General features: G+C 32.7%; 1 protein-coding gene across 1 annotated transcript; it reads left to right on the forward strand.

The window, feature by feature from the left end:
* Window positions 1–4,115: 4,115 nt before the first annotated feature.
* LOC130739711 (protein BIG GRAIN 1-like E) lies at window positions 4,116–5,651 on the forward strand. The gene has a single exon (XM_057592092.1). It carries the CDS (start codon window positions 4,562–4,564, stop codon window positions 5,501–5,503), a length of 942 nt encoding a protein of 313 aa, XP_057448075.1. The 5' UTR covers window positions 4,116–4,561; the 3' UTR covers window positions 5,504–5,651.
* Window positions 5,652–12,245: the final 6,594 nt, after the last annotated feature.

Below are 12,245 nucleotides of genomic sequence, written 5' to 3' on the forward strand. Positions count from 1 at the left end.
TTTTGAATTTCCTAATGTTATCTGATATCAAGATGTTTCTCATGATTGATAGTCTTCATTAAGTTAACGTATTGGGCGTAATCCCTCGTTCTATCGTTGAAAATGACATTTAATATAAAAATGGGAACCATCATCTAACTTTTTGACTCATTTTCTTAAAGGTGTGTGAATAGTAGTAAAAAATAAGTTACACATAGAACTAAACAAAGTGATTAATTGTTTTGACTTTTTTTAGATTTTTTCTTTTTTTTGGACAAAGACTTTTTTTAGGTTTTTTTTTTTTTTGGTCAAAAAGACTTTTTTTAGGTTAAAAATTTGTTTTGACTTTGATGGGTAATAATCCATCCAACTTTTTTTATCTCCCTATTAAGCCCACCTAACGGCAACTTTTTATTAAGCCCAAGAAAATGTGCCCCATCAATGCTACGAGCCACGAGGGTCACGTAAAATTTGCTTGGTCCAATGTTTGGCCTGCATTTTTAGGTGGGTTGGTTGGGCATCTTCAATCCAATTACACACTTAAAACCCACTTTTCTCTCCCACTAAATTGATGCATTAAGTGGATCAAGCTATCGAATAAAATTCAAAGGATTATGAAACATCATTTATAATATTTTTTAATATGTGAGAATAAATTTTTAAGAGTTCTACAACAATGCATATATACATACATAAATGAAGAATATGTATGCACACTCAAACTGACAAAACCAGCAGAGAAACATAATGCAAAACCCTAAAAGTTTATGTTTGTAAAAAAAGCGGACCGGGCTAGACATTGAAAAATATTAGATATTTGTAAGATGTTAGTGTAATGTTTGTAACATTTACTATTGCAGCTTGTAATTTCTCTTTTCACCTCCTTATTTTGTTGTCTTTGTTTTTTTATATGAAATGTTAGTTGTTGAAAACCCTTAAAGTCACTGCAATCATAGTTTTGTAGTTGTCCGATCTAAGATCAGACAGTTCAAATTTAAAGAGATCAGTTTTATATGTATGATTGTCGTTTTAGATTTCAGATATCCGATCTTTGATCCGATGATTATGAAGCTATGAATGCGACAACTTTAGAAATTTTTGACTATAGGGATTCAAGTTTTTTTTTCTTTTTCTGATTTCTTTTAATAAAACTTCTATAGACTGAAATGAAAATCTTAAAATTTGAACCCCAGGTTGAAGGTTACTTATGAATTAGAAAATGAACTCTTGGCCACTGAAAATTTGTTAGAGACCAATTTTTCACCGTTTAGCTTAAGTTGTTAAGTTAGACTAATAGGCATCAATGCTTTGTCATTAGCTGTCCCCTAAAAAATTGACTTGGTTAACAATCAGGATGAATCTAGATCAATCAAAATTAAACTATTATGCTTTTTAGCTTTCTTTTTTTACTTCCTATGAGAAAAAAACTAATTTGAGTAGACAAAACCATGTATGCTCATCTGTTCTAGATCACCAAAAAGTTATATTTCTGAAAGTATGAAAACAGGTGCTCTATGATTTGAAATTTCCAGCAATAGAAGCTAAGAAAGGAGGCATGAAGAGACTTATGACCTGGTGGATAGGAGCACACATGTGGTTGAAAAAAGATATTTTATCAGCAACTGGTGTAAAGGTAAAGGGCCATCTTTATCAAGTGTGAAACAGCACTATACATGAAGCTAGTATGGCCACGTCTATTGAATGTCTTAAAGTTGAAAATGATAAACTATGTCTATGAGCATTGTTTATGTAAAATCCAAATGTGTGAGACCCATTTATATGAGGCTTTCAGGCTTAGATTGATTTCAGATTGTTAAGTTTCAGCTTCATTGCACATTATCTTGTACCCAAATCTGCAAACCTCTTGGATTTTCTTATCTTATCTTTTCTATTCTCTGATTATTAAAGGGCCTGCTCATAATGAGGGTATCTAATTGGAGAGTACTTGCTAAGAATCAAGATGGAATCACACTTTGGGCTAATGCTGAAGAGCATTTCAGATATCTGCAGTCCCACACTGTCCCTGCATCCAATAGCAAGGTTTTTCTTGTAGGGACCTTTGTGTTCCCTTGATGGGCCTAAAACAAGCGAAATTCAGATAATCTTGTTGGATCATTGTTTTGGGTCTATCTAAAACCAGCCTTGATAACATTTGAAGCCAGAGTTTCTCTGGGTCTACAATAAATCTAAAACCCACCAAAACTCCACTCCACATTAACAAGTTTCAATGATTAAATTATGATCCAGTGTCATTTTGGTAAAAAGAACACAAGAAATCAAACAAGACATAGCTCTAAAGGATGAGACTTTTGGGGCAACTATGTCCATTAAAGACTACTTTTACAATGCATGGTCTATATTAAAAGAAAGTAACCAAACATGTGTACCTTCCAATATCATAGATTTTTATGTTATTCAAGATGAGGATGAAGATGAAACTATAGCTATATTCTGTCAACATCACCATACATCCAATGCTGCTACTGGCCTTGGATTGGATCCTTCTGCCCTGATTAGGCCATACATTTGTGGCCATAGTTCAACAGTTTCATGTTTCTATTTGGTGTAGGCCATTTATGGAACTCAGATATGAGGCACAGGACATGAACCAGGATAGTTAACTAAACATGTATGATTTCACCCCATGTGTTTGTGGCCTTGAATAGAGCTGTACCAATAATAGAGTATCAAAATCTGTGTAGTGGAATAACCCTGGTCTCTTATGTTCTTGAAAATTACAGCAAAGAAAATAACCTGACACATTCCAAAATGCTAAGCAACAAGGAACATCCAATGCGCACAATTTTTTGCTTTAATTGAATGTCCTTACTCCTTACTATGAATCTTGTTCTCTGAGTGTGGCTCAAATGGTCAAAAATGAAGTTAACTTGCCATGGATGATGATAGTTGCTTATCCTGATCTGTCATGATCTAAAGAGCCTCCATGATTCAGAACCATTAATTTCTAATAAGCCTTAGCATGATTTCCCTTAAGAGAAAAGTGCCTAACAAAAATATGTTCCTTCAACTACAAAACTAGTGGTGACTGGTGAGGAAGGACTATATCCACATATCAAGTAGCAGCATCAGTTTTCCAAATCTTGCTGCTCTTGTCGTCAAATGCATAAAAATGACTTATGTAGGTGAACCACACTAGTGGTAGCTACACTAAGAATAGGGACCAATAATAACTTCCCATATTTACTATTGTGCAGACAAAATTGACTAGTCTCTTGATGATTTTAATGGAACTGTCATGGTCATCTCCTCCTCATATGGCCTTGGCTAACTGAATGTTTATACGTACCATTTAGGATTTCAGATTTGATACAATCAACTGCATTGCAGTCACACGTCCAAGCCATTCATATTGAATGGTTCACATTTCAAACATATTTGTATCTGATTTCGCAAGATTCAATATGAACCATAGGATTTAAATCGAATGACAATTATTAGATGACTATGGTGACTGCGTGAAAATGTGACTGCATCCAATCTGAATCCGTGCCATATATGGCTTTGGTGCACATCCTTTGGTGTGTCTCTTTTGGTTCATAGGCAACATGCACTCGTGTGCACTTGCCCACACATGAGGATTGTTGTGACCACACTACTCGGACACCTAGATATGGAGATTGGGAATGATGGGCCAGACAATTTATTGACTAACATCAGTGTCTGAAAAGAAGATTAAAGTTAATTATACTAAGAATGCATGTGTAGTTCTTAAGGTTCTTTGCACTAGAAAAGGCCCCTCCACCATTACTCTTTGCTCCTGTGGTGGGACTTTGTGACTAATCAGTAATTACCTTCCTGATGATGATACTTGATCAAAATTTGTAATTGATCTGCTAATTTAAATTATCATGCACTCTCTATTTGGACCTGCCAGTAGTTGGAAATTGAAATATTACCCACTAATGGACTTACTGTGATGAAATAAAGTGCTTGTTATGAGATCAACCTAAAGAGGAGGCAGTGAGATATTAATGGGCCATAGTAAATCTATCCTAGTCAAAAGAAATTACCTCCCAAGCAATCACTTTTAATTTGTTATAGAGTAACTTTCAAGCTCTTAAAATGATGGTGGGATCTCTATAATAATCATTGCCCATCTGTATGATGATATAAATACATTAAGGTTAGATTGTATCATGTACATGCTCATGGACATGGTATATACATAGCCAACAACCATTAAACACCATATTCCCACTCAAAACCAATAGGAGCATATAGAATCCAAGGAAACACAGCTCTTTGCTCCCCACAGTCCCTAACACAAACCTGTGGTTTTAACAGCATGAGAAGGATAAAAGCACTGTTCCCACTCATACCCCACTTCCTTCCTCCTTCTCTATTGCTAATGCAACTATTCACGTTATGTGGGTCTCACACAAAAACCTCCAAAACCCCCCTCATCATATAAAATCATGGCTAGAGTCCTTGATTATTCTACACTGACCCTCCCACTACTCTCAATCATTTCAAACCATTTTATCTCTTTGCATCCTTGAAATAGCACTGCTATCCATACTTCAACCTTTCATAACTTAAGACAAGCTCCTAAACTTGCACCATGTCCATAACAGGGCTAATAGACCCAGAAATGAATCACAAGAAGTCCTTCCACCTCAGGAATGATTCTGGTGAGCTTGATGTGTTTGAAGCTGCAAGATACTTCTCAGGATACAATGAAGTTGTTGGCTACACTGGCTCTACTCTTGCCCAGAAGATCATGAGAGAAGAAAGGCATGGACACAGAGCCAGAATCAGCTTAGATATGCCAATGAGAAGCTTGCTTCCTCAGCAATTTCATGGCATGGAGAAGCAGATGAAGGAGAAGAAACACAAGCAGCCTAGCTCCCCAGGTGGTAGGCTTGCAAGCTTCTTGAATTCTCTCTTCAACCAATCAGCATCTAAGAAGAAGAAATCAAAGTCCAGCTCACAGTCCATGAAGGATGAAGATGAGAGCCCTGGTGGAAGGAGAAGGAGAAGGAGCAGCATTAGCCATTTCAGAAGCTCCAGCACTGCAGATTCAAAGTCTACACTCTCTTCTTTAAGCTCAGGATTCAGAACTCCTCCTTATGTACTACAAACTCCAACAAAGAGCTGCAAGGAATTCAGAACCTCCTCAGACCACAAGCATACAGTTCCCTTGCCAACAAAGTTGAATGGACATGCAAAACAAAACACTTTGCAAAATGAGTTGAAGAAAGACTCAACTTTTCTGGATGATAAGTATAAACATAGCAATAATGGGTTATCAGAGAAACAAAAGAACTGGGGGAATGAGTTGCTTGAAAAAGATAGGACATGGCTGGAGAAATACTCATTAGAGGAGAAGGATATCAGAAAATTCAACGAGGTTGATGATGGTGCAGAAAGTGATTCAAGCTCTGATCTGTTTGAATTGCAAAACTATGACTTGGGTTACTGCTCAAGTGGTCTACCTGTCTATGAAACTACCAATATGGATAACATCAAGAGAGGAGCACCAATTTCCAGTGGTCTTCTGTGATACTGAATAATTTATCTTCTTGATTGGTTCATGTGGAACTAGCAAGTTAGAAACTATGAACTTCTTTCAATACTTTTCTGTGTGTACAGTTTGGAATGTTGGCTTGTCTTATTCGTATCTAATTTTATCTTCTTTTTTTGTTTTTGGACTTTTGTTTTAAGAGTGCAAAAATATAACAAAAGTATCCACCATTACCAACTTTATCAGATGTTTGCCATGATTTTAGGACACCTGATTTTAGGTGTTTAACATATCACCAAGACTCCAATTCATGAGGGCTTCCATTGTCAACATTATTGACCTTGGAGATGGAACAATTATACCGGAACAGCCAACATACATCCAGAGTGAGAAAAGAAAAAAATAAAAATAAGTAATAGTGTGATATATGATGAATGTGATAAGAAGAGAGAGATCGCGAGAAAAATGAGGTGTATAAAAAATGTTTATACTATTTAGATGTTTAAGTATCATTACTGTTTTCACCGATGAAATCAGAGCAACTTAAGCCAAGATTGTAGTATAGCACCAATAATTAATTATTATTGTGTCCCATTGACATGCTTATGTAATGGAAGGTGGTTAATTAGGGGGTTGGGATTTTTAAAAGTAAGTTAATGGGAGTATAATAATCCTCCCCCACCACACCCCACCCCTAAATTGATTCTGATGTGACATAATCAATATCACATGTTAAGCAGTGTTCCGTTAATGGTGGATCAATTGAAAGATCTAGTGACAAGAGAAGCAATGCAGGAACAAGTAACGACTTCCTACAGTTCATGGTTTTCAATCTTAGCTAGCTAACTCAATAATTAGGAGCTTATATGCGTAATGAAATATCTGTCCAATCAAGTGATCAAACATAGAAAGTCATAGAAACCTGAATAATCTACTATATTTCCTACGTGTTGGAGACAGAATCCAGACAAACATCAAAATTAAGCGTGCAAAATATCAGGCACAGCTTTTTAAGCTAAACAAAAAATGAAAATGCTAGAGCTAGAAATCTTACTAGTGAGAAACAAAATTTAGTTCATGCACTTGCTCAATCTCCTAACTTGTTTGTTCATGCAGAAAAATATTTACTAGTTTTGTACCTTCATCAGGAGCTGCAGAGAGTCTCATTTATACTTGAGCTCTAATTTCTTGCCCGTAAGGTCTCACATTGACTAGATATGACTAAATAAGTCCTAACATAAAATAGAGCAATCCTCACCTTTGATTCACCTAAATTACAGAACAGCTATGTAAAAGTCAAAATAAAAAATTGGATTTTTTATTTTACCAGGTGAAATTAAATAGATTTGGATAGGTAATGAGTTAGTTACCTATTAGCAGACTGAGAAAGTGGGGATGCAATTTCTGGAAAAATTGGGTGGGGAAATGATCTAGGGGTAATGATATATACACACCTCTTTTTTTATACACTTCATTTTCACCTATTTTTATTTCTATCTCTCTCCTCTTATCATCTATCACATCTTATACTTTTTCACTCTTACTTTTTCTTTTCTTCCTATCTCTCTCTTCCTCCACCTCATTCCACCTCATTTTGAGGTGTGAATAAATAATTATTGATGATCTAGCATTCTCTTTATGGGTTACAGTTGGAGTCTAGCAAGGAGTTAAATGATGTAGTAACTAGGTAGCCTTTTGAAAGAATGATGCAGACAAATGATGCATGGGGAACCAAAAGGGTCAGTGTAAGTATCACTGTTGGGTGGAGGGCCCAAGCTTTGTTATCATTCAAATTGAATTGTGATTGCAAAGTTCACTATGTGTATATTCTCAGCAGTAGCACTGATGCTGTGCAGTACAAGACTAGAGAGGCCTGAGGCTGAGGGAAGAGATAGGGACAGAGAGTGTGATGGTGAGAAAGAAAGAGAGACATGTCCATCTTTTCTTATGGACAATCAAATCTTCCTTCTTTTTTTTTCTTTTTCTTCTTTTTTTTTAATACAGTAAAAGTTAAGCTAATCATAAATTTAAATAAAAAAAAACAGAGATGCTAATCATATCATTGAATGTTTATCATATTCATGTATATCATGCTCAAAACCCTTAAGATTCTCTCTTTGAAGAGTTTATCTTGTAACATAAACCGTAATGCAAGCAAGTGTTTGAGAAAACTTATGTAAATAGCTAGTGACTACCTATAAATTAATATATATACAACCTAAAAGTTAATATATATACAACTTATGACTACCTATAAGCCGTTTTAAGCTTAGTGTTAAAATTATCTTATACATAAGTTATTAAAAAAGTGGCTTTAGTCCATCTAATTAAATTCAGGGTTCTTTAGTTTAGACCCCTCTATATTTTTTTAAAAAAAATGCCCTTAAATGGAAAATAATTCTAAGGTTTCAGCCTCTAACGTTCATAGCTACCGCTTTAGGTAGAAGATGATCAACATTCGTGACATGTTGACAGAGATTAGATAGTCACATTCGATCATGTTTCTCGTGAGCTTAATCTTGTCTGGTGATATTTTGTAAGTAGATTTCTTCCTGTCATCTCAGCAGGGTAATGAATTAAGATTTATGAATGACGAAATGTTTATTTTGACTAGAATCAATTTCTGTGAATTCAGTAAATCTTCGGGTTGCTGTTGCGATGAGAGGTGAGGTAAAATCCGGTGGTTGAAGATGATTCAGTGGAAAGAGAAGAGAGCATCGTGGTGTGGAATGGGAAGGGATAAGAGTAGGTAGGAGAACAGGCATAATTCTCAAGATAAGATTAGGGACTAACAGTCTCAGGGACTCACCAGGTTCACAATTCTTAGGATGATAATCACACTACTTATTTCAATAACCACATTAATTCTAATTTGGTCACTGGTCTTATCATTAAGCACATTTACTTAATATTATAGCTGATTTCTTTCTCCTTGAATTAAATTTTATATTCATTTTTCTAGCTGAATTTCTTTCAATGCCCAGTGTAGAGTTCTGGACCTGCCTGAATGTGCATGCAAGGATGAAATATGGAAACAAGTAAAAGGAAATATATTTGACTGATAAATTGTCTATATAATTTCTTTTTCCATAGGAACTTTGTAGAAGAAATAAAGAAATTCGAAGGAAGCAAGTGATTCCACATACAATTGGTTCTAAAGCTAATTCGAGAAGAAGACATGAGATAGTAATGACACTAACATGGTAACACCTAAACTTTTAGTATTTATCGAATTTTTCGATGACTATTTAACTTCAGTTTTTCTATCTTAGTTCTTGGAAACTGGGAAGCTGCAAGTCCTGCACAGTTATATATTGAAACACATAAAAGAAAGGATGGATCATTTGTAAATGATGCAGCAATAGGTATTGTGGTAAGTTAAGTTTAGCTTGAGCATGTTTCCAAATGATGATGCAGCAATGGGTATTGTTGATGAATCTGTAGTCTCTCCTTTGAAACCGTTGGTAGTGTTCGGGCCAGAGCACTCTAGGAGAGTGCCATGCCATGCATGAGTATGGGAGCAGCTCCCTCTAAAACATTCAGAAACGTAACTCTAGGCGACTTTCATGTATGTGATTTTCATTTCCTCAATACTTATGCTAGCTTTTAATCTGACTTGACTTAATAGTGAGGGAGAAAAAACTTATTGTTTCTTTTACACCTATTTCAGGGTCATTGATCTTTCCTGATTGTGTTTCAAAAGATCTTAAAATTTTGGTAACTGATTCTTTGTGTGTGCACAATAAGTTAATCATACCATAGGAAGGACAAGCTTGGACATCACGAAAGCCATTTAACTTCTAGCACGTGGATTTCTTAGGTGTTCTTAGCTCTGTTTTCCTTGTGTAGGAAGCTATTAACTTATAGCAGCTTTTGTGGTCTTTAATGCAGAGTGCATTCTGAAAATATTTGACACTTAATATTCCCAGTCATGGTGTGGCTGAAGAGAAAGTAGGTGAGGGTAGATATACTAAACTGAATTATTATATAGCAGTGTTAAACTAAAATACTGTGTCAACTATCTAAATGCTTTTTAATTATCTTAAGTAGCATTCTGTTTTACTTATCTAACTAGATATAATACCCGTGCGTTGCACGAGTTTACTTACAATATTTTTATACAATAGATATAACACGTTGTATGGGTTTATTTACAACATTTTTAACATTGTATAAAATGATTATCGCTTAAATTAATACAAAAATAATAATTGTGTTTAGACATTTCAATAATTTAAAAAAAAAAGATATTTCAGTAAATAGTATTAGAGTTATATAAATAATTAATATTACTCTACTTTAATAATTAATATTTATTAATTAAAATTGAATAGTTTTAAAAATATAATGATTTTTATTTAATAATTTGAAAAATAATTCAGTCGATTTGAACAAAAAAAAATTAAGCAATAACTTGTCTGAACATATTTTTATACCTTTTACTGAGAAACTCATATTTTAGGAGGGTTAACCAAAATTTCTCAAACTGGTTTACACTTGTCATAATCGAGAACAATAAAGTAATTATAACTTTTACAACTATAATAAGATATAACTTAAATTTATTCAACTTTTGTGATAAATTTTTTTCTCTATTAAGCTTCCTCAAAATCGTCTTTACTAATATATAATAAAATCAAAAAATTATATGGAGATTGTTCTTTCAAATAAGACACACATACAGTATAGTTAATAGTAAATGCCTCATAGTGTCATTTTTAAATTTAACATGTTTTATCTAAATTATTTTTTGATGATATTATTTTATTCTAAATCAAGTTTAATTCTTGATATTTTTTCACTAATGCAAAATTTAAGTCAATTTCTAAGTTTATAAATGTTATTAATTAATATAGGTAGTTGAAAGATTTTGACATAGAGTTTTTTTTCGGTTTTTTATTTTATTGGGTCTAATTGCATATTTGGTCCTCCACTTTTACATTTCTCACAATTTTGATCCCTAACAAAATTTAATTGCATTTTATTACCCCAACGTTGTTCTCCGTTAGCAACTTTGGTCTTCCATCGAATTCCGTCCAAAAACTTATAGGTTTATGGGGAAAAAAATAAGAAAACCCCGAAAAATATTCTCTTTATCTCTTCTTTCCACATCTTCATCACTTTTCTTCAAAACCCAGAAAATTAAAATCAGATTATCAAAAGATAGTTAAAATCTTTGCTATTGGTTCATGTATTTTAATACAAATGTAGGACGCTTTTACCTCTTAATGTATTTAATGAATTTTTTTACGTCAATTAAATTAAAAAATAAAAATATTATGACTAATATATTTTTTCATTTTTTTAAAATAAAAAAAATTTAAATCATTATATTAACTCATATTAAACTTCTTACCACAAACAAATATTTTTTAACTCTTTTTTGCGCTTACATGTATCCTCCTCCAGAGGAATCCTTCTTTATAGGCAATCCTGCTCGAGCCGAGAATTTTCACAATATCGTGGAGTTAACTCTTTCAACGAAGTTTTTTCATTCACAAAACTCGAATCTGAGACATTGTTTAAGGGAAATCAAGCATCCATACATATTTTTTTAAATCAATTAATGTTTTATATATTAAGATATTTATTTATATAAATTATTTTTTATTAACTAATTAAAATTGTTCACATGTAAATTATGAGTACTTTTATCAATGTACTTTTTTTGTCGATAAATATCAGTGTGATTATTAGTGTCTGTTTCATTCTTTTTGTTTCACACTTTATTAAAGAACTAAAGTGTTATGTCCCATTCTACCTTATACAACAAACACGAATATTAGTTGGTAGTTGATTAACTTATTGCGTTGTAAATTTTGTTGATCTGTTTTTATTTTAATGTATATAATACAAAATGATTTTTTTTATTTCTTGATGTATTTGTAACAAACTTTCAAGTGAGTTTTACATTTAGTAGGTAGTTGAATAGCCAATGACTTAAACAATTTTATCAATTTTTTATATTTTAATTTAATATATTTCATATAAAGGTTCAAAGTAACTTTTACAATTTAGTATGTAGTTGAATAGATTATGACTTAAGAATTTTATTCAATTTTTAATTTTATTATTAAAGGTATTAATATAAAAGAAATGTTTTACTATTTAATGCATTTAATGTAAGGTGTGCAAAAAACTCAAGTCTCCTTTGCATATATATATATAGATTGTAGTCTTTCCGTCCCCTATTATAAGTCACTTTTTTTGAGTTTTTCTTGTCGCATAATATAAGTAACTTTACATTATTTATGAAGCATTAATTATATTTTTTCATGTTTACCCTCATATTTAATACTCCACATTCAAAGAATTTTTATGGTTCCCAAAATTTTGCTTGATTTCCAAGACCCATTATAGTTTAAAGGTAGTGAAATATTAATATAGAGAGAGATCATATGAGGGTGATTTTGGAAAGTTTTTTTAAAAAAGCTACAAATTTATTGCTCTTAACTAATTTTAACAATTTTTTTTTAATCCTAGATAATTGGTTAAAAGTGACTTATAATAGGGGACGGATGGAGTATGAGATAGGAACCTGTTATAATTATCTTAAGTAGGATACTGTTTTAATTATCTAAATGCCTTTATGTGTAGTCTTATATATATATATATAAGATAGCCTGTCAAAAAATATATATATATATATATATATATATATATATATATATATATATAAAAGATAGGATACCTTTGTAATTATCTTAATTTTTAACATCTTTGTTAAAGTAGAAACTGAAACAAGGTATTTACTATGATGAGACTATTATATAGCATTGCT

The sequence above is a fragment of the Lotus japonicus genome, chromosome 2, assembly GCF_012489685.1.
Source record: "Lotus japonicus ecotype B-129 chromosome 2, LjGifu_v1.2".
NCBI lineage: Eukaryota > Viridiplantae > Streptophyta > Magnoliopsida > Fabales > Fabaceae > Lotus > Lotus japonicus.

Coding starts and splice junctions, on each gene's coding strand:
- LOC130739711 (XM_057592092.1), top strand. CDS start 4,562: ATGTCCATAACAGGGCTAATAGACCCAGAAATGAATCACAAGAAGTCC.